Consider the following 23,871-nt stretch of genomic DNA (forward strand, 5'->3'; position numbering starts at 1 on the left):
ACCGCTACTAGAATTGTTACCTTGCCAAGCACTCCCAATTTTTTTCTACAGTAGTGTTTTGACTAGTCAAAACTCTAATTTCTACGTCAAACGCTACCACCAAACAGGGCCTAAATTATTTCTATTTTGAACAAATTTTTTTTTAATGTCCATTTTACATATCTTTGCAACTCTCTTTAGCATTAGTAACCAAACTCCCTTACCAACTAAGATTACTCTCTACATACATGCAACTTCTTCTTTGCTCTTCTTTTTCCTATGTTTTACAACACTCCATAATTATTTTAGTATTGAGTCCGACTTTGAGAACAATTTTTGTTTAGCCAAACTCGATTTTAAAAATTGATTATGGATAGAATATGACTCATGAGTTCGATTCCAGCCAATCATACGTGTATGGGATAAAAATACCGTACATTACTATAAATTGTAATAAATACTTTTTTTTTTTTTTTGGTAAGGAGAAAACTTCTAATCGAATCTCAACGCTAATGACTTTGTGGTACAATATTTACAGGTCAGACACTTTAAGAATGAGGAAGAAGGGTAAGAGATCCCCAGCCTTAAAGTGACCGCAGAATGTAAATCCTCCATAGTCTATACCTAGTATTAAGACTTTGTTGAAGTCACTTTCCAATAAAAAAACTAAATTTTTTTTTTTTTTTTTGAGGACAAAACTAAATTAAATTAAATTTGTTGGATGAAGTTAGATTTACAAGTTACTCCGAAGATCACGGCCATTAATCTAGAATATAAATATGGTACTCGTAATATAGGTAGAAGAAGACTAGGTCCACTAAACAAGCCCACATCATTGAAACGCACCAAACTACGTCGTGTAACTTTAGTGGGTCCACTTTAAACTGCTGACTAGACCCAACAAATTCACCTCCTTTAAGCAAAACAAAATTAATTAAAAAAAAAAAGGACGCAAAGTCGTCTTGTTGCAGGAAAACAATTTTTTCAACATTTTCCTGCAAATTTTATCGATCAAATTGAACAAAAAAAACCGCCATTGTTGTGTTCTTCAAGCTTCAACTTCACAATCTCATCTCAAAACCCTAATTTATCGAATTACGAGAAAAAGAGGGAAAATTTGGTAGTCGGAAGGTAGAAGAAGAAGAGGAAGATGTGGGTGTTTTACCTGATATCGTTGCCGATGACATTGGGGATGGTTGTGATAACCCTAAAATACTTTGCTGGACCTCATGTTCCTCGATATGTCTTCCTTACTGTTGGTTATGCTTGGTTTTGTTCTCTTTCTATAATCATTCTTGTCCCTGCCGACATTTGGACGGTATTTTCTCAATTTCTCTCTCCTCTTTTGATTTTGTTTTGATTTTTGGGTTGTATTTTGGTTGATTGATTGTTTAATTTGGTTGAATTTCTGGATTTTGATTACTTGATGTTTAATTAGGGTTTAATTTTGGATTTTGTGATCGAAGCTGTTTTTATGATGTGGTGTTCATAAATTGGGATCTGATTTAGGTTTGCATGGATTGCATTTGGTTTATTTGAGCTGTTACTCGTGTTGTTTTGTGTTTTGGATATTGGTGTTTTAGTGATGTTTGATTTAAATTGCACTGGATATATCTTTTAGAGGAGAATACCAGCTTAGGGAGTTGGGCAGTTGGGATGTGAGGTTAATTTTATGTGTGTGTATCGACTCGGTTTGATTTTGCTGGTTATGAAGTCGTGTTCGACTGCTCGTGCTTGGGAAGTGATCATGGGAGAGAGATGCTTTTGTGAGGATTTTTGTAATGAACTTCAGGTTTAGGGTAGCTCGAGATGATATAGATGTGTAGTTGTCATCCATTGGTAAAGTGACTTGTACTGTGCACATTATTGACTGAAGTCATTAGACTATCCGTTCATTTTCTGAACATGGTAATTTTGCAGGTTAAAGGATGTATGTGTTTATCAAAGAGGAAGATAAGTAATGTTAATTTCATATTCCATAAGGATATCCAAATGCTAGCATTTACAGAGTAATTTTTTTGGTGTGTGTAATAGAAAAGGTTAAGTTAATAGCTTGATTAAATTTGAATTAGTGGAGAAGGGTGCTATGCTCTTTCTACAAAGTCAGTTGTAAATGTTAATTATCTGCCTCTGAGTTACTTGTTTATTTTGCTATGCGGATCATGTATCCTTTTAACAGGCTTAAGAAGTGTGCTGAAATAATAATTTTTTTTGAGTTATCTTTTGACAATGTGGATATGTTAGGGACTTAGGGTTAGCAGAAAGGTCCATGATTTTTTCATGTGCTGTACAGAATGACAGGATATGAAGCTCTAGGTTCTTAACAGCTCTATAACATCTGTGTTCTCGTCCTCGGTATCATGCGGAGATCCTTTTTTTTTTTTTTTTGGCAAGAATTATTTGAAAATATGCGATTTCTGTTCCCTTCAGGCTTTGTTTCAAGTGTTGAATATGCTACAGGCTTTTTAAGAGTGGACTAGGATAATAGCTTCATATAGGATTTTCTCTAAGTTGTTGATATTGTTCCTGCAGACAGTTAATGGTCACTACAACGGGGTCATTTCATTCTTGTGGAGCTGGTCATATTGGAGCACATTTTTGTTAACTTGGTATGGTTCTAGACTAAATGTGTTAACTGTCATTATTAGGCATTTTCTTATTGCTGATGCAGAAAATAATGCAACACATATGTTTTTACATTTTAAGAACTCAGTGATTCAGATTTCAGATAGCCTTATATATTTGAGTTATGTGATTTTGCTAAGCAGGGCTGTGGTGCCCCTTATCCAGGGTTATGAAGATGCTGGAGACTTCACATTGACGGAAAGATTAAAAACAAGTGTACATGTGAACCTTGTCTTTTATCTTATTGTTGGATCTATCGGTCTTCTTGGACTGATACTCCTTTTCACTATGCGCAGAAAGCTGTCAGTTGCTACCTTTTTTATTTTATATTTACTTCCGTTTTTCAAAGGTTGTCAAAGACTTATATGGAAATATTGTATCTTTTGCTTGACATTCTTTTTATGTGGGGTTGAACCAGGAAAGGAGGTGTTCTTGGTTTTGCAATGGCTTGTTCAAACACATTCGGACTTGTTACCGGAGCCTTTTTACTCGGTTTTGGTCTAAGTGAAATTCCGCGAAGCCTCTGGAAGAATGCAGATTGGACATTTTGGCAGAAACTATTGTCCCATAAGATTGCAAAAATGGCTTCGAAACTGGATGAGGCTCATCAGAATTTCTCAAATGCAATTGTGGTAAGCTTCTACTGTGTCATATAGAACTGGCAAATATGGTTAACGTGTTCAAGTGTCAGACTTAACCCTATTCCAATAATTTTTGGTATATTTTTTTTATTCAAATGAAAAATGTTAATATTATTTCTGACTCATCGTAGTATTCAAACTCCTGATTATCAAGTACTTGACATGGAATTTTATGGTACAAAGAGTTCATGTAGGAGTTTTGTCACACTATATGAAATTACAATAAAGAGTTGCTCTTCCTTAGTTCCTTTTATGCTTTGACATCAAAATTTTATGTTACTCACTCAAGCTGAATCCTTCTGTTTTCCATCTGCGCCTATGTATTTAAGGTTGAGCCTTCCTTGGATCACATCCATAGGTTTTCGCTCCCCCCCCCCCCCCCACACACACACATACACACACATTCAAGTGTTAACTAGCTATAATTTCTGGTTTGGTGATTTAAGTGCCCCTTTAAGCGGTTTTGGCTCATTTTTCATGCTAACATTATTGGGGAAGCAGGCTTGGGCATAGGATTTTCTAGGCCCCTTAATGAACATTGGTTTGTGCTCAAGCGGATTTCCTAGATAGTTGGCATGCTAGAGTTCTTCCTCGGACTTGCAATTTTTCTAGGTGAAATTTTTGCAATATATTTATTTTCCAAAATTGAAGTCTCTTATCCTTAGTCTTTACTTTGTATTTTTCTTGATACTGCAAATGATGAAATCATAATGCATTGTCTTTTGTTTTCATATTCTCCCCATCTAGACATCATAGGGATACTATTGAAAGAAAAAACTATTACTTTTAGGGGGACAAAAGGGAGCAGAATGTTATGAAGTAGGCTTGGGCTTTTCCTTGCAAATCTTTGATATAGATGACTTAGGATATTATCTGTGTGATCTTTAAGATCTCGAAGGCTAAGGCTCCCTAATTGTGATTTACAGTCCTTGCTTTGAATGTTTGGTGGATTTTAGATATCTAGTGTAGGCATTGCTCAAGATGACCTTAGAATTTGATGCTGCAGGAAATTCTGTTGCTGTTTGATGAAATATTATACATAGTCATCATTTATATTGAATCTTAAAACTCCTAGGAAGGGCAAAAAATTAAGTACACTTATTTTGTCATGTTATGAGCAACTCATCCCAGAGTAAGGTGAAGGGAGACCTTTTGGTGATTTGGTCTCAGCAAGAGTTACAAGATGGTATTTAAGGGCCTTAAATAAAAGCCTTTTTTATCGCTGCGGCACGATATTCGTTTGAGAGACATTGTATTGGGGAATGGTTGATTAAAGTTCAATTAAAAATGAAAGTAGTGGGAAACTAGGAACAATTTATTGTGTTTAGGGGTATTGAGAAAATATAGTGGAGTTAGATGGGTTTTGATGATTTAAAGTGAAGATAGAAATAAGTTAGTGGATGATGAACCCACCCGTAAGGAAAATTTGCGCTTTTATTAAGGGACATGAATTTTGGGAGAAATAGAGCTTTTATTTAGTGATGGAGGGAGTAGTAGGAAATAAAATGACACCCAAAGTCGCAACTTTTGCCCCTTATCCTTATACTGGTCCCATCTATTAATTAATTGGGCGTGTCCCCATGACTCTTAACATGGGTTGTTTCTTCATAAATCAGCTCACTTTAAGTAACATGTTTACAGTTTAGTTGTTGAAAGTGGCTGGGGATATTGTCATTGGCTCTTTGATTTTTATAATTAGTTGAATTCCACCCTCTTCTCCCCTCAACGGCTCAACCCTGCTGCACTAACCTCTTCAGCCAGCCACTTTCTTATTTTCCTGTCACATTTAATACCTACTCCTTCCTTTATTTCGTTAAGGTCAGCCCTCTGAAACAGTCAAAAGTCCACCAAGAGATCCAAGACCAAACTCTAGTTCCACCATCATTTCTCCACCTTTTTCCCTACTTATCCAGATGACCAGATGAATTCAATTAATGGGGGAAAATGAACAATATCTAGATGTCTATTTAAATAAAGTCTTATGGAGCTCACCATTGAATTGGGAAATTCCACTTGCTATGTTGATACGCTTTGAAGAGAAATTAGAAAAATAAGTAAACTTACTTTTTGAGAAATTACCAATTTCTTGGAAACAATCTCTTATACACAACCAAGAACCTTACAATGAATCCACCACCTGAGATTATTATCACAAAGGTAATTAATCAATCACCTTGATAGTCTTGATATATTAATAGGGTGAAAGAAAAGTTACAAAAGGAGTAAGAATAATTTCATGATGGAAGCATCAAATTGTGACCAACTTTATCTCAATTGAGTAAGTTGATGATTGAGCAAGGAGAGAGATGATTAATAATTTGTGGGAGAAATAGGCAAGTGATTCATGTGTGTAAATATTGGAGAGGTCTGCTGGTTTGGAGGGTGAAGATTCGGAATTAAATGGAATTTTTTTGTAAGTGGTGGAGGGAGTAGTGGTGATTTGATGATTGCTATGGATATGGGATCAGGGGACTTGTGGTACTTGGATCTAGTGGGATAGAGCTTGGGTGGTGGTGATGGAGAGGGGAGTGAATATATAAGTTCCCCGAAATTAAAACAATATGTTTACCCTTGTCATAAACGATCACCTTAAAAAGATAAGTACAATAAAATGTTTATGTTGAGATAGATGTGTGGGAACAAGTTGAGAAATAGAATCAGGAATGAAAATGTTTGGATGAAATTTGGGGTTGTGGATATTAAAGATTAGAGATTCTCTGCTTTGATGGACATGAGAGACATTGACCAAAAGATGCACCCTTAAGGAAGGTTGAAGGTTGGGGTGATGGCATCTGAAGGGAAGGCCATGAAGAAAATGGGCTTGCAAGGTGATGTAGCATTAGATAGAAGCAAATTGAGGATGATTGTTGTGGATGACCACATGGACTCCCGGTTCATGCAACCTTTGGGGATAAAGATGTGGCTTTGATGTGGCTGCTGCCTATTGTTGTAATAGGGAATCAATTTGGGAAGACCTCTACAAAGTTGGGATTATTATAAAAAAAATAAAATAAATAGTAGTTTAATTAACAACAACTTTTTTGTGTAGATGGCCACACCGTGTAGCAGGGGTTACTTTTTACTTGTATGAGTAACTTATTCAGGGGTTATTATTATGAGTTAATTATTCAAGGGTTACTTGAAGGGATTACTTACTCAGTTGGTTAGCGCGTTTTTAACCCCTGACTGATAGAGTAACCCTTGAATAAGTAACCCCTATAATTTACCCCTGACCAAACGAGTAACCTCAGATTAAGTAACCCCACCAAACGAGTAACTCTCTGTAAGTAACTCCTAACCCCCTAGAAGTAAAAGTAACCCTGTCCACAGGCAGCCACATATAAAAAATTGTGTATAACTAATTGAATAAGAGGAATGCAATGTCAATTTTATGGCTTTTATCGTGATATAATCTTGTGTCATACGTAGTTTTCTAGCAAATTTTCGGAGTTGATTTTCCTTTAGTAATTTGCATTTTTTTTTTGAAATATTTGCTTTTTTTTTTTTCATTGATGCAATGTGTATCTATTGCTTTGGATATACTGTAATTCTCATAGTTTATGAATGTTGATAAATTCTATAAGTATTTCATTTCATCTTTGCTGTTCCCGTATTTATTCTATTCTCTATTAGGTTGCTCAAGCGACCTCTAACCAAATGTCAAAGCGTGATCCTTTACGGATTTACATGGATGTAATTGATAAGATGTTGACTGAAATGGTATGACAACTCTTCTCTCTTGATTGTATGCTAGAAAATGAATTCTTTCTTAGTTAAGCTATTAAATCTGATTATCACTTGTATCAGTTTAAAGAAGATCCATCCTTCAAGCCACAAGGAGGGAGATTGGGTGAAAATGACATGGATTATGATGCAGATGATAAATCAATGGCTCAGCTTAGGCGTCAACTTAGAGTAGCACAAGAGGAGTATTATCGATACAAAAGGTAAATTGGTCTGAGAACAAAAGGAGTCTATGTATGCCAAACTGCCAATATATAAAATATGTATATTTTATTTGTTCATTTTACTGGTGTAATTAGATGCTTTTGCTTTGTGTCATATTTCTTGACAAATGCTGTGATTTGCATTGTGTCATTTCTTTTGTTATGTTACTCTTGACTCAAGAACTTATTTATGATATGATTACATGTCCTATTGCTTTGTGACATATTGATAAATACTGTGATTTTCATGATATGATTACATGACTCACCCCTTGTGTTAATTATTTTTTTCTTTTTAGTGAATATATGACATATGTCTTGGAGGCCCTTGAGTTGGAAGACACCATCAAAAATTATGAACGACGCCATGCTACTGGATGGTATGTCACCACTTCTCTTTCCACTTATAGGATTTATTATTTGACATGCTTTTGCAGCTAATTATTTGATCGGAAAGTAAGTCGAATTTTTAGGAACTGATGGGGGTATTAAAAGTTGAATCAATTATTTATTCCCCTTATCTTTACTTTGCTAAACACTCCCTTTGTACAACTGACTTGTTATGATGCTGTGACATCTTATTCTCCAGGATGCTTCCTCCTGAACCACAATGGGAATTGCCTAATATTTATATTTCCCGGGTGGGATGGAGGAGTTTTCCTTTGGATCTGGAGTTATTTCTCTTAATTTTGAAGTCACAAAGAGGAAATCAGCGTAGGCATTCATTAGATGAAAATGTGGATTTTTTTGGGAAAGGATATGATGAACAAGGGGTGTTCAATGCCGAGAATATCATCTGTATGACTGTATTAGTTTTGTTGGGAGGTGATGGAAAAGTTATTACTTGTCGGATCTCAAAGTTGAGAGTTTTGTCTTTTATCTAAGCTGATGATGTGGTTGAGGAAAAAGCTAGTGGGGAAGGGGAAAGCCCAATTTGTTCTTGTGCGTTGGTCTAAGACTAGGCTGGGTTGCATATATGCCTATTGCCAAATGTTTATCTCATATCTGTTGGATATATCTTTTCCTTTTCTTTTCCATTTATTTTCTGCGACTGAATGTTGAAACTGTACCTAATGTAAAGGTCAGAAGTTAAAAGAATGCTACTCTCTTCTCCAAAGTCGTATTTGTTGATTGCTTATCTTGATTTGCCATGCTACATAGTCATGCATCAATTGTTATTGATATTCTTGAAATTCATTTCATACGTAAAAGTTTACACGTGCATTTGTTACTATATTTTTGGTAAAGGTAGTGTTTTTTTTTTTTTTTTTTTTTTTTTTTTTTTTTTTTTTTTTTTTTTTTAAGTCCCTGGAACTTGAATTGTACTTGCAGGAAATTTATTTCAAGCCTGAGAGGCAGTCGTCCTGGCAGAATTGGCTCCTTCTTAGATACTATTGGTAATACTAGAACTTCCAAAGCTTTTCACATTTGAATAGCTGTATATAGCAAATTTTGAACTGAAATTTCTTGTGAGAAGCTTGGTTGATAGTCAAATGTTTTTCTATTGCTTCAGATGTGAAGCTTAATTTTGTAAAAAAATTGTGTTTCCTTAATATCTCATTTATGATGTTAGTTTGTAGTGGAGCAACAGGGATATTATATTTTTCTTCTTCTAGCGGGTTGTGGTAAAAGCAATATCAGGCTAACAGAGATGGTTGTTCTTTCCAGAGCTATTATGGCGCTGTATCTTGAGGAAGCAATTACAGAAACTTTTGGCTATCGTACTTGGTTGCATGTCAGTGGCAATTCTTTTGGCTGAAGCAACGTTACTTCCCAATGTTGATCTGTCTCTTTTCTCAATTCTCATCAAATCTGTGGGAAGAAGGGAGTTATTTGTGCAGGTACTCAGGAAGATTGTACTGCATGATTATTTCAATTTTCAGTTATTTCTTCTTTCTTCATCATTATCTTTGTTGTGTCACGTGTCATATTATGCTTAGAAAATTTTCTGCTTGACGAATTTAATTGCGAAGCTGATTCGTCGTTTTAGGAAAAATTTCTTTGAGATGCTTTTAGTATCCAGAATCAGATCTTCAGTCACTTAGTGTTGCACCCTTTTGGTGGCAAAAAAATTAATGATAGAAATTCTCTTGTTGGGGCCATATGTAGGTTGCTGCGCTTTCATAATTCTAAAGTAGGAATGGTCGTCCATATAACCAGTCAATGTTTCTTGACTATCCTGCTGTATAACTAATGCCGTGTGCTTATTTTGTCTTGATTTTCTTCATTATGTGCTAACCCGTGGAGAAAAGGGGCAGAGCTACTAGTTATGAGATGTTTCTATTAAAATTTTTGTTATTGTTTGATTGGTTAGAAGTTCTATTTATGATTTATCTGTTGCTACGTGATGAAATCTTTAATTGATGAAATAATTTTTTAATGTGAGCTATGGTGGGGTGGGTGATTTAATGTGAGATCATCTATTATGTTCATTTGATCGTACCCCTTTCTTTGTTGGCAGGTTTTTGCCTTTATTCCTCTGATGTACATGTGCATATGTACATATTATTCATTGCTCAAAATTGGAATGCTGATGTTTTACTCACTGACGCCAAGACAGACAAGCTCTGTCAACCTGCTTATGATTTGCTCGTAAGTCATTTGATATTTCTCTAGTATGAGAATAGGCTTCAAAATTTGAGATGTGGCTGCAATAGTTTAAATTATCTACTTAAAAATATAAAATGCACCTTCAAGAAAAGCTAGTAATTCTGTATTTTCTTTTCACAGGATGGTTGCTCGTTATGCCCCACCAGTCTCTTACAATTTTCTAAATCTTATCCGCCTTGATGGGAATGCTAAAACTATCTTTGAAAAGGTAACTCTCAAGTAATAAAATAGCATTCGGTTCTGACATTTATTATCAGTGAGTTAAACGTGGCTGCATGGAAAAGTTGATATAGTGGACAATTGGACATACATTGGGGGGTGGAGTCCCATTTACCTTTTGGACTATTGCAATAGGATTCTGGAAATTTAGGGATGCCTACAATAGTTCCAATGTGTGAGTGCACATATTTCAAACTTAAGGGGATTATTGCCTTGTTGGGTGGGTGGGAAGAGGCTGGAGTCCCATTTACCTTTTGGAGCATTGCAGTAGGATTCTGGAAACCTTTGGGCCAGCTATAATTGATCAAATGTGGGAATGCACATGTACATTGGGTGCACCTTTAAAGTTGGCAGACTAAGAAAATAGGGTTTCTGTCTTTTTCCCGTGATGTTATGATATGATGTTTTTTTTTTCCTTTTTATTTCCTATTGGATCTCCCTTTCCCCAATAAAAAAAAAGGTTTAGGTGTGTTAAGAGTTGCCAAACAGCTGTGACAAAATTTATATTATTGTTACCAAATTATGAAGCATGGGTACTTCAATTGGCAGCCATACCCCCACACAAGTACGTTATGGGGTATTGTCGTATTGGGCACGCTGCATGTTTATTCATTATCACTTATATTTTCTGATGGTGCTTCTCATCTCCAATCTTGCATTCGTAGTTATGCCAGTATTATTTCCTCATGAATATCAGAATGGATCAACGGATTATTAATCATGTTGGATATTTTTGCACAATACGCCATTTTCTGACCTGCCATTTGTTTATTGATTGTCAAGCCTGAGTTGTTAGCCAATGTACAAACCTTGTATGATGTGCTTTGCTCATCAGTGTTGCTTTTTGGCAGTATCCAATTGACTAACTATTCTACTCCTTTCAAACTTTTATAACAGCGAATGGGCAACATTGATGATGCTGTCCCCTTTTTTGGGAGGAGATTCAACAAAATTTACCCTCTTATTATGGTTGTCTATACAATCCTGGTTGCTAGTAACTTTTTTGATCGGGTGATGAATTTTTTTGGAAGTTGGAAAAGACTCAGGTTTCAAAGTGAAGCTGAAGACTTGGATGGATTTGATCCATCAGGAATGATCATCTTGCAGAAAGGTAAAATAACATAACTCCATGCCTTAGATCTTGAGTCAAAGAGGGGGGTGGTTCTCACTATTGAAAAGATTTGGAAGGAATATGAAAGTACACTCCTCTCTTCTCCTTCTTCTTCCTTTTTGATTCCTCCTCTTCTGTTCATCCATCAATGCTATAACTTTCTTGCTGATGTGCAGAACGTTCTTGGCTTGAACAAGGACACAAAGTTGGTGAGCAGGTTATACCATTGGCAAGAAACTTCAATGGTGTCAGCATGGATGTTGAGACTGGCATGAAGTCAAAGGTATGTTTAAATTTTTCATTTTTTAAAAATAAATTTTGAAGGTATTACTTGTTATGTATAATCTTTTAATTATCATGTCGTTCTATGCATTTGGGAATATGATTATGTTGTCGATAAGTTATTAGCTTAATGCAAACTTATTTTAGGGTGATCCTGCTGTCGAGATGAAAGGATCTTCATCCATGAATGATATTAAAGGCAGTCTGGGGAAAACATCAAAATCTGAAGCTCGGCAATCTATTGGGAACAGGGAGGTGATTGGCCACAAGTATGCTGTAATGAGAGAGCAGAACAAGCAAACATCCAGCTCAAAACCTGCAGAGAATACTATAGCTGCTGCAAAGGTCTCGTTGCTGAATTCTGAGACTTCCAGTTCAGCAAATGACCTAAGACGCACATCTTCCGGCATGTCTTCCACATGGCAGTCAATGAAAATGGGTTTTAACAATTTCAAGACAAACCTTGAGGCAAAGAAATTTCTTCCTCTAAAACAATCCCAGGAACCAAAACTTCTCTCCCATAATTCTTCTTCTGAGTCTCTGGATGAAATATTCCAGAGATTAAAACGTCCTACTGTAGATAGCACGGCATATGTTGATGATGATGATGATTACGATGATGACAATGATAATGAGATTAGGAAATCGGGTTCAAAAAGATGACATTCTGTGTAATTAAGAGCTACTCCCTATATGTATAGGAACTGTGTCGCAGGCAGAGTGCTTGAGATCATTGTATAGGTCTAGTGAAAAGGTCAAATGCCCGCGCATGAGCTCACAAATTTTGGCTGCGCCGTGTGATTCTGCTGTTGTGGGATTATTTGCTGTTGCCATATTGCAGCTGATTAACTAGAACTGACTCATAGGGTAACAATGTATACATTGTGAAAGATGATTCTTACCCTGAAGAACCCAATACACGAGAAAATATTTTTGTATACTTATATATGAAAGCATATTAGGTTTTGGTATTTTTCCTATAATAGTCAATTTTGTATGTGTATCTGGAATTCGATATATACTAGTGAAATTTGTTTTCAACCAACAATCAGATTATTATCTGTAACACAGTTAAATTTATTAGTATCTTCATCGACTCAGTAACAGTGACTTCATTTCTTAATCTGCATTTATCTTCTTTATCGAGGCCACGATCAATGATCACACCTCTTGTATATTGGGATTAATGACATAATTTGATGTAGATTAGCAGAACTGTTCTCTCATGATTCGATATTAAAGCATTGATTTGTGAAATAAGATACAAAAATATATGTGCTGTACAGTGCACACTGCTTGCCTCTGCTGCTATCTAAATTAATGGAGTAGAAAGAAAGTGAACATATAATTGGACAATCACATCGATTCTGGAGCGATATATGTTGAAATACCCGGCCCTGTGCCCTGTCACATTCATATTCAATTTTTTCAAAGATTTTGTCCCTATGATTCATTTGATACAAAATAGTGACCAAAGTTTGGAACATGGTACAATGATTCATTCTTGATGATTTTTTGGGAGAAATTGTAAGTAAAATAAATAAATTCATGAGCATTATGAAAATAATCTCTGTTCTATTAAACATGGTCAAATTCCTCTCGATCCACCTTATAAAGTAGGTCATGAGAAGACGCTCGATTTTTCGATAGGTGTACAGTCAAATCCTTATTCAACATATAAGAAATTATGGAAATATAAAATATGGTACCTTGATCAAATTGTCCACCTTCTCATCCTCTATCCATATATCAATCTAATAATATATATATAAAGGAAAATGGGATAAATTATGTATATACAAAACAGGTAATACAACTACACAAGTAAGTCGAGCGTGTACTTAAAATACATGGAAACTTAGCTAATAAATTTGCCAACTATGACATACTAGCGCAAACAACTTGATGTGATGGTCATTGGTCAAGGAAAGCACTTGGACGGTCGTCCACGACAACTCACTAGAGTGTGGACTGTGGATGGCCTCACCAAGTTATCGAGTTACTCCCTCTGTATTTTTTTGTTCTTACGAATCTATATAAAACGTTTTTGAGAGGCAAAAAAAATTCCATAGGAAGGATGTAAAAAGACGGGAGTCAAAGAAAGTATGACCTTACTAGAGTGATTTTGCCTTGTTCAAACTTTTTTGCTCTTTGCATTGGGGTTATCATCTAAGTTAATTAAAAGCCGCATGATCATATCTATAAATACGCACATATATTAAACAACTATGTATAGAAAAGAGGAAGATCTCGTCAAAAGTTAGGGAGATCTATGGAAACCTAAAGGAAATATCTATTACGGAATACAGAGTATTGTTTATATTTTCAATTAATGAGACAAAGTGCAAAGCCTAAAAGACTCTTAATTTGAAAGTAACATTTATTGCAAAAAAGATCTTATATATTGATATATACAATGACAAGTTATTTATTTATTATTTCTTTTAGCTGCACATTCGAAGTCTTTAACGTAATTTGCCTTATATATTTAATTATATTTCCACTCGTGTCAATACTAATCGGAGAATCACTCGTGTCAAGCAATATTCGTGTAAAAGTTAAATTCCATTCATTATTTTAGCTTGTGCCTTATGTTATTCAATATCAAGGGTTTTTCTACTCCTTGGTCAACAATACTCATATTTAAAACTAATGAAAGTATTTTTGTTACCACCGTATAAAATCATGTGAGATTTTGTTAAATTTGTTTCAATATATTTTTTGTCTTTCGTTATTTCCATGAAAAGAAAGAAATGCCAAAATCAATAATAGCTCACCACGCGCAATGCCCCTATTGGATATTTTGTAATCTTCACATAACTCTTTTATGTGGAATGGTAAGAATAATAATCCTTCAAATTTGCTTTGGCATTCCATCTTATTGAGTCTTGGTGTCTTCTTTCCAAGTTTTGTTAATTAAACTCAAATTTGATGATCAAATAAGTGAATTGAGTTTACGCTACACAATATATCCCTTAGCTAATTTAAAATTAAATATGTTTCCTCGATTAATATTCATTGAGATACACATATAAGATAAAACATATTTACGTGAAATTTTACTATATAATCCATCTATTGAGTATTATTTACTAATATCCAGAATAAAAATTCAATTAAAACACTTATCTAAAATCAATATTTTAACACCTTGCCGACTTAATTAAGCAAGGAAAAGTAAGAGAACCCGCAATAGGAAGAAAAGAAAAAGTAGAACACTCTTTTCCAAGAGAAAAAGTCCAAATTCTTTGTCATGGTACATCGATATATATGGTAAAAATAATCTATACAAATTCAAGAACACCATACATATATTCATCTTCCCCTAAATTAAAGGTTGAAGCATATAGAATATATATATTTTTATGTACCAAACAAGAAAAAAAAAAGGGTTATCCTTAAAATTATTACCCCTTCTTGGATATACATACATAAAAACATCAAAATAAACAAAATTACATAAAAAGAAAGAAAAGAAAAAAAGTAAATTGTAACAATTAAAATAAAAACCTAATTCTTATTATTCTTTGTAATTGCATTAACAATAGAAGAATTATGAGACCTTTCTTTCATAGTTTTTGAGTGTGTCAAAACCCCTTTTGTCTTCTTACTTGTAGAATTAATCAATTTCTTCAAAAACCCATTTTTCTTCTTCAAATTCATCATATTCCCTTCTTCTAAAATACCATCTACTACAAAATTATTATTCTTATTTTTCCCACCAACAATATTATTTTTGTCACTATTAACACAATCAATCTTGTGTTTAGACATAGGAGCACAACTAACTGACCTGCTCTTCTTTAACCCATTATTCAATACCATTCCAACCGATACGTACGCTTCGGACCCGTTTCTCCGGTGCCGGCTCCCCGGAGATTTTCTTGTGGCAGTGGTGGCTGATGAAGAAGATGCGGTTGAATACGGCGGCGACGAGGTGGCTGAGGATGTATAAGAGATAAATGTTGTACTTTTACGGTTAAATGAAGGAGATGAGCTAACTTTTAATAGTTTTTCTCTTAAACATGATGCACAAACTCCTGGATTTTGCTTTGGATTTGGATGTCTTCTACACTTTGATGAATCTGATTCTGAAAAACCCATGATTTAACTATAATAAATATGCAATTTTTTTTATGTTTTTCTTGGTTTATGATGTTTGAATGAATGAATATAAATGGAGAATTTTGATGAGGAAATTTTATGTGTTTGAATGAATATACCAAAGAAAGGATTTTTGATGGATTGGATTTATATAGTATATAAGGGTTAGATGAAATAACGTGTTTCCACGAAGTTTCTTTAACGAGTCTATGACTCTGACTTATAAGTTGAGTACCCCCACGAACTCTTAACTAGTAAAACAATAAAAATGTTTTTGTTTGGAATTGAAGTTTGATTTGATTCTTGGAATAATAAGCCAAATTAATTAAGATTATTGAATTAGAATATAGATAGTAGTTAGATGTAAAAGATAAATCTTTTGATGGCGGAGAGAATGACATAAAATTATGTCTTGTAAATAGAGACTTTGACTGATATAAATAGAATTATGATGTTTGTATCTGCGAATTTGTTGGATATGTACAACTGGTTTAGTCACCTTAAATTATATATAAGTCAATATTCAAAGGGTAACTTGGAATTGTATTTAGTTAGATATTTTTATTCGTGATTTACGCCACATCATTGTAGTAAGATTAAGGATAAATATTTTACCGAGATAATAAAATTATGATTGTTATAATCTTACCACACACAATGTAAGATTGAGAGAGTTCGCCTAACAATAATTATTGGAAAATTATTTCAACAAATTCGAGGTGATCATGATACACTGAGTCAAAGTACAAAGTTATAATCAATCATCTCCTATCTTAACACCTAATTAGCCACAATTGGAGGGCGAAAAAGATAGAGATTGGAATACTTATGATTGGATTAATTTTGCTTTTTGCATGAGAAATAATGCAAAGTTACGTCTTTAATTTGGAATGTGATAAATATGGTCAAACTAAAAGTAAAGTAAAAAGGTGGATACATAAATATAAACATTATACTTCCTCCGTTAACCATTATCTGCAACTTTGGGGTGAGGAACGGACTCCAATGCAAAACTTCTTAATGGTGTTTAACACAAAGTAAGGGTATGTCATTAATAGTTAATCAAAAAAAAAAAAATTGAAAGAACAATCTAGCACCCCAGCCACCGAAACCCACCGACAGAACCACCACCTCCACGAACACACACCTTTTCCCAGATGGACGACCACCCTCCAAACCCACTGACGGAACCACCAAAACCCACCTACGAAAACCCACCCACGAAAACCACCCACCGAGAACGACCTGCGAAAACCCACCTACGAAAACCACCTGCGAAAACCACCCACCTACGAAAACCACCCACGAAGAACGACCACCCACCAAAAACGACCAACCCACCAGAAACGAAACCCACAACTCGAACCCAGAATTACGACCCACCCCAATTCGAACCCAAAACCACCAAAGAAACCGCCACACCCACCGAATACCAGATCTTCTTCGTCGTCTTTTTCTTCGTCACCTTCTTCTTGGTGATACCAGATCTGATTGAGTTTGAAGGAGGAGGGAGAAAGGTAATGGGAAAGATGAATTGGGTGAAAAATTAGGGTATGAATGTGGAGAAATTGGATGATTTTGAACTAGTTTGGTTGATTTTAATGAGTTATTGGGGGAGATGAATTAAATTTGATAGGAGTAGTTAGATTAATTAGGTTAGATTAGTAATTGATTAATTATGTTTTTAAGAATGTAATTGATCTTATAAAGTTTTAAGTAAGGGTATTTTTGTAATTTTGTTAATTTTTTTTTTACTAAATATGGAAAGGTTTGGAAATGTTGCACATAATTTTTAGCGTCCATTTTTAGTAAAAGTTGCAGATAATGGTTAACGGAGGTAGTATTATTGGTACGATTATATAGTGTGTCTGTGTGTGAGTTGTTAAGCTAATAACATAAGATTGAACGGTCCAACTTAGTTGACGGGAACTAATTAATGTTGTGGTTCATGTTTATAAGATGGGCCCAACATTTGATGTTGATGCACACGTGCACCTAAGGACGGATTTTGGAAGAAGTTTAAACACGGTTAAAAAGGAAGGGTCGGCGCACGTGTAGCAACAGAAAAATGCCAATTAAAATGGGCGTGTAGCATAAAATTCCGTAACTCACTGTTTAATGTTTATTGAGAGGTGAGCTTCTATGATCATACTACGGAGTACGAGTAGGAGTTTTCCTATTTGAGCAAAATTGCTTCTATGATCATACTAGGAGTAGATATGAGATATATAGGTAATACTTCCTCGTTCTTTATTACTTGACCCGCTTTGACTTTTACACTATTAACCATCCCTCATTTGACCGTCTTTTGTGAATAGTATATAAGGAAAAATATATTCATGTATGATCTTTTTGGATTCGTCTCAATAAGTACTATCATAATATATAACTTTTATAATTTTTACTTATGGAGAATTTAAGTTATTGATCGTTAAAGTTTTGCATTGGCAAACGTGATAAAAGAAACAGGTCAAGTAAAAAAGAACAGAGGAAGTATATAATACGGAGAATTTTTTTTTATTTTTTTTTATTTTTTTTTGTAAACCTATTGAATTAGACAATTGTATTGATATTTTTGAGAGATTTTTGAAAAGATTTTAATGATACTTTGCCCTTTTATGTATTGTCAGAGCCACGGAGTAATAATTTGGGTATATAAATTAAGTGTTTGGTTTAGATTATATCATATCTTAGAATTATATTTAATTTGGGTACGTTGGATCAATTTAGTCTCCGGATTATTAGGTTTGTATTCGGAGTCGGGTGTACGTTCGGTTTTGAATTTGGATTTAGTCCAAATCCGATCCAATCCAAAATATAATTCGGTTTTCAATTTTCCAATCCGATTCGTTTCGAATTTCTCTTCCAATCCAATCTGAATTAAAATTCGGTTATTTGGATTTTTTAGCGACTAATATAATTATAAAAATAAAGTTTTAATATAAATACAAGTCTTCAAAATCATGATTAAAATATATAGTTCAACATCTAGTCATTAATTAATTAATACAAAGGGCATGTTCTCATTGACTGAACTCAGCTGAACTGAACTGAACTAAACTGAATTCAGCTGAGCTGAGTTGAACTGAACTGAACTGAACTGAGCTGAACTGAGCTGAACTAAACTGAACTGAACTAAAATGAATATTTTATAAGAGAAGGAAATTAGGAGCTGAACTGAACTGAGCTGAATTGAACTGAACTGAACTGAGCTGAGCTGAGCTGAACTGAACTAAACTAAGCTGAGCTGAACTGAACTGAACTGAGCTGAACTTAATTGAATTGAACTGAACTGAACTGAACTGAGCTGAGCTAAGCTGAACTTAACTGAACTGAACTGAATTTCAACGTAAGAGAACATGCCCAAAGTCTCCCAAATTTATTTTATGTAGTAGTAAAAAATTGAGCTAAACTTCAAAAAATAAAGAAATACATATTTATGCAAGGTTAATTTTACAATTCGGTTTTCGATTTGGATTGGATCCAATTAGGGTCAATTCGATCCAATTCAAAAATCCGAACTTTTAAAAAAATTCAATCCGATCCGAATTGATAGTTCGATTTGGATTGGATTGAATTCCGGTTTTAATCCGAATTATGGACACCCCTAATTCGAGTTAAACTCGATTTGTGTTATATGGAAACGTTTATCCTTTGGAGTTCAGGTTGGTTTAATTTCATAATCAAATCAAATTCAGAAAGTTTAATTTTAGTTTCAAGTAGTGTTAGGTTGGATTTAGAGTAGGCATTTGTTGGGTAAATTCTGATTAGATTCTTAAAAGTTAAAACATTGTAGTTGCAAATTTTTTTTGAAGGATTGTAGTTGCAAATTTGCAACACACTATTTATGATATATTATTTAAGAAAGTCATTAAATTGAGTAGATGGATATATAAATTTAAATAGTTTTGACATCAATATTAAGAAAAGGTATTAAGTTGTTATACTTTAAAATTTTGAATTAACTTGTTTGTTTACAATCCCTAATCACATTCTAATATAACATGGCAAAGAAATGTGTTGTAAGTCTTTGTAAGTTGTAACTACACAATATTAAAAAAGTGAAGGATAGTTCAAATGGTTAGATATTCCCTCCTGATTCAGGAGATCTTGGAATCGATTCTCACCCCGCCCTCATGATTCACTAAGGATGAAAAAAAAACTAATCGATATTAAACAATGGATTGTGCAAGTATGTAAATAACGATATACTACCTCTGTTTCTTTTTAGTTGACACGTAATCCTTTTTAATAAGTTTTTTTTTTAAGTTGACACGTTTTCTTTTGGGGTAAATTTTTTACCTTGCATTTATAAGGTACCTTACTTGTTTATTCTCTCTCCTCTCTTTAATATATGTGCCTAAATCAAACACGTAAACTAAATAAAAATGAAGGAAGTAATACTTTAAATTTGATGAGTAATGATAGGCTGATAGCTAGTTATCTATAATCATCGTGCCTTTTACGGATATAAACTAGTGTCAACAAAATGAATGAATGTTTATAGAGAGATGAGCTTCTATACACATTTCGGTGCACCGCAAAAGCTTATCACACGTGTGAATGTCTGGCCAACTAACGACCGTGAGTTTTAGACACTGTAGACTGATCAATTCATAAATCAATCGTGACTAATTATCAAAAAGCGAACAATGTGCGGTTTTATTTGGACCTTTCAATCTTTAAAAATTTAAGACAGTTGGAAATTATGCTAAAAAAGAAGTATTATGTCCCGTTCTCTTCACCTTAAAAAAATAATATTAAGTAAAAATAATTTCAGTTCAGTAAAAATAAGTTCAGTTCAGTAAAAATAATTTCAGTTCAGTAAAAATAAGTTCAGTTCAGTAAAATTCAGTTTTCTTAAAGAAGAATTATAATAGAAAATCAGTAAAAATAATTTTAGTTCAGTAAAAATAATTTAAATTCAGTAAAAATAATTTCATTTCAGCAAAATTAAGTTCGGTTCAATAAAAATAAGTACAGTTCAGTAAAAATAATTTCAGTTTAGTAAAAACATGCCTATCAAATCAAATCTACAAGATATAAAAAGATAGAGAGTGTTATTGGTCGGTTAGTTAGCCTTAATGTTGCATGTGAATTGAATCATCAATAGTTATTATTGTTGTATTAATGTTTTGATGGAGGGTTGCAAACAAGGAAATGGTGGGAACATACTTCATTAGTTCATTGGTGTATCATTTTGGCTAGTTATGATTCTTATAAATCAATCATCTATTATTATTATTGTAGTCTTTACCGAGTTATTGGTCCAAATGATGTCACAAATTGTATTAGAGATATTTGGAGTGTGTTCATTATCTGATAATCAGTTATATGATTTCAATTGTAAATTGAACTTGGCTACCTTTAATTAATAAGGCAATAATATTGATCAATTATGCATATGATATGACACCACATAATTGTTAATTAGTGCTAACCCGTGATAGGATAATATGTATTGTCATTGACTTTTGATGAAAATTTATAGATAGATACGCAAATAAATGTTCACTTTTGAACACTCAGGGAAGTACGCGCTTAGCGATAAAATAACAACTAGATATGAATGCATGTTTATGGTGTAAAATTGAATAATAATGTGTTTGTATAAAATGTGAATCATTGATATGCCTATCTTTAATATTAAATAGTAGGTAACAACTTGAATTATGTTACTTGCCAACGTCGTAATTGAAGTTGTTGAGAACTTAATTTGGCTTAGAAGGAAAATTAGAGGAAGACAATTGCTTGAATTTAAATATGGAAGTTGGAACCACTCTAATATATAGTACACTTATCTTAATTAAATAAAAATTAAAATAAAAAAACCTAATTTAGTTTTTTTTTTTAGAGCATGGTTTCGATATTAATCAAAAACCATGATAGCTCCTTGTTAACTTGTGGGCGGTCAAAGACTTATCGATTAGTGTTAGGTTGGTTGCATATTATGGACTTTTTTTTTTTTTGGTGAACTTAAATTATGGACTATGGGCTATACTATAATTTTTTTTTTTTTGAAGAAGAAGGGCTATACTATAATTAGACAAACATTATTGCATTAAAATGGAGAGTACCAAATTATCCACAAACAAGATATGGTGCTAGCTCTTGCTCAAAATCATCCTTTCAAAAATTACTATAATGAGAAAAGAAAACAAAACAGACTATCTAAATCATCCTTTCAAATGAAATTTATGGACGCTACAAAGCAATTTTTAATAATGGAAATAAAGCACACTAAAATTACACTATAGCCTTAAACTACCCCAACCCTAGCTACAAAAAGTTTTATATGCGGCTAGCCGCACCATACGACCAGCCACATTTTTTTATATTTTCTCTCCCCTCTACCTTCCTTCATTTTCTCTTCCTAACTTTCTCTCTCTAACCATCAATGGCCGAGCTAGGTCTTCCGTCGCCGTCAGGTTCGTCGTCTCCGTCCAGATCTCCTCGAAGCTCCAAGCCAGATCATCGTCACCGTCTTCATTTCATCGTCGAAGCTCCTCGAACTCCAAACCAACCCAAACATTCGTCGTCGTCTTCATATTAGCCGACGAAATCAGCCAAAGACCTCCACCTCCGTGGTCTTCCTGTTAATTGATTGCTGGTGGAGTCGAGCAACTGCAAAATCTCAGTTAATTGCTCTTAGATACTGTAAATTGATTCATTCTACTGTATTTTGTTAATTAATTTTGATCCGGTAATTTATTTATTGATCTTATCTACTGTGCTCGTTTTGTTGAAGAATTTTGATGCTCATTTTGCCAGAATTTTCATTTTTTGGCTGCTTTTCGTATTAGATGTTTGAATTTGAGTCCTAGAGGCAGGTGGCGTGGGTTAGGGGCTCAATGTATTTGGCGATGGCGTATAGGGGTGAAAGTTCGGTTTTCGGTTTGGTTTTTTGCCCAAACCGAAACCGAACCACTTTAATTCGATTTCTGTATTTGTTAAAACCACACCGCACCACTTTACTTTAGAATCCGAACCAAACCAAACCATATTCATTTCGGTTTCATAATAAGAAACCGAACCAAACCGAATTTTTTGGGCCTAATTTATTTGGGCCAATAATCTGCAATTTTTTTGGCCTCATTCATCAACAAAGCAGTACTGTAGTAGCATAATATCATTAACAAGTTCTAAAACTTCTAATTCAACAAGTTTCAACTTTTAACAAAATCAAATCAAAACCAATCCATACACATAATTACACAATTTTTAACAACAAAGTAACAAAATCAAACCAACCAATTCATACAAACAAGTTTTAACAACATAATTGAACAAGTTTTTAACAAGAACAGCAGCAGAATTGCAAAAGAGCAGTCATACCAAACCCCTACACAACGGCCCTTTCCTCAAATTTGGGTTTCAAAGTCTAATTAGACCATGAAAACACTAGATCTAGTGTTTTCATGGTCGAATTTGACATGAAAGCCCTTTAGTTGATGCCCTTGATGGAGTTCGAAAATCCTCGAAAGGTTAGTCGATGGTGATGCGAATGGAAGGTGGAGAAGTGAGAAGAGAAAAGGAGAGAGAGTGAAGGGGGAGAAGTGAGAACTAAGAACTGAGAACTTGAGAAGAGGAAAGGAGAGTGAGTGAGAAGACTGAGAAGATCAGAAGAGGAGAGAAGGGTGAAGCGTGGAGCCGCGGAGAAGAGAGAAGAGGAAATGAGAGAATTAGGGTTTTTTTTTTCATTTATATACTTAGGGTAAATCTGTTGGGCTAGGGTTATTTTTTGGGTTTGGGCCTATATTTCGGTTTGGCTCGGTTTTTTCGGTTTTTCACTTTCTCAAACCGAAACCGAACCAAAAACCGATTTTTTTTTTTTTCAAAACCGAAACCAAACCACCTTAAAAAAAAACCAAACCATATTTGTTATTCGGTTTGGTTTTCGGTTCGGTTTGGTTTTAAACCGAATTTGTTTCACCCCTAATGGCGTAGGGGCTCGATCCTCCCTTTCTATTCAGACCAACGATTGCTTCCTTTATCATCTGCAACATTACATATATAAATTTGTTTTACGCAAATTTGATTTAAATTGATACTTGAAAGTTTCGTTATTTTGGTTTGATTTGGATGATTTTGTGGTCCCTGTTTTGTTGTTGTGGATGTTTACTTCAGGGGTTACTAGGTCGGGAGTTACTAAGGGTTACTAGGTCGGTTAGGGATTACTAGCTAGGTTAGGGGTTAAATTACTAGGTCGGTTACGGGTTACTAAGTCGATTAGGGGTTACTAGGTCGGTTAGGGGTTACTTGGGGTTACTAAGGGTTACTAGATTAGAGGTTACTAGGTCGGTTAGGGGTTACTAGGTTAGGGGTTACTAGATCGGTCAGGTGTTACTAGGGG

The 23,871-nt window shown here is 34.3% G+C and overlaps 1 protein-coding gene across 2 annotated transcripts; it reads left to right on the top strand.

Moving 5' to 3' along the window:
- Positions 1-901: 901 nt before the first annotated feature.
- Positions 902-12,500, top strand: LOC110723541 (LMBR1 domain-containing protein 2 homolog A-like). Of its 2 annotated transcripts, XM_021902894.1 has the most exons (14): positions 902-1,297; positions 2,512-2,588; positions 2,748-2,906; positions 3,023-3,236; positions 6,879-6,965; positions 7,053-7,192; positions 7,492-7,572; positions 8,525-8,589; positions 8,861-9,033; positions 9,654-9,784; positions 9,923-10,010; positions 10,919-11,132; positions 11,309-11,415; positions 11,562-12,500. In XM_021902894.1, exons 1-14 carry the CDS (start codon positions 1,130-1,132, stop codon positions 12,075-12,077), a joined length of 2,220 nt encoding a protein of 739 aa, XP_021758586.1. In that variant the 5' UTR covers positions 902-1,129; the 3' UTR covers positions 12,078-12,500. The 2 variants fall into 2 exon arrangements, with proteins under 2 accessions (XP_021758586.1, XP_021758593.1); XM_021902901.1 differs by lacking the exon at positions 902-1,297 and having other exon boundaries at positions 2,511-2,588; positions 2,770-2,906.
- Positions 12,501-23,871: the final 11,371 nt, after the last annotated feature.

The sequence above is a fragment of the Chenopodium quinoa genome, unplaced genomic scaffold (assembly GCF_001683475.1).
Source record: "Chenopodium quinoa cultivar QQ74 unplaced genomic scaffold, ASM168347v1, whole genome shotgun sequence".
Taxonomy (NCBI): Eukaryota; Viridiplantae; Streptophyta; class Magnoliopsida; order Caryophyllales; family Amaranthaceae; genus Chenopodium; species Chenopodium quinoa.

Excerpts from the sequence above, each read along its gene's own strand:
- LOC110723541 (XM_021902894.1), top strand. The coding sequence starts at position 1,130 with ATGTGGGTGTTTTACCTGATATCGTTGCCGATGACATTGGGGATGGTT. Across the intron at positions 7,573-8,524 it reads CGACGCCATGCTACTGGATG|GAAATTTATTTCAAGCCTGA; the intron begins GTATGTCACCAC and ends TTGTACTTGCAG. Across the intron at positions 9,785-9,922 it reads AACCTGCTTATGATTTGCTC|GATGGTTGCTCGTTATGCCC; the intron begins GTAAGTCATTTG and ends TTCTTTTCACAG.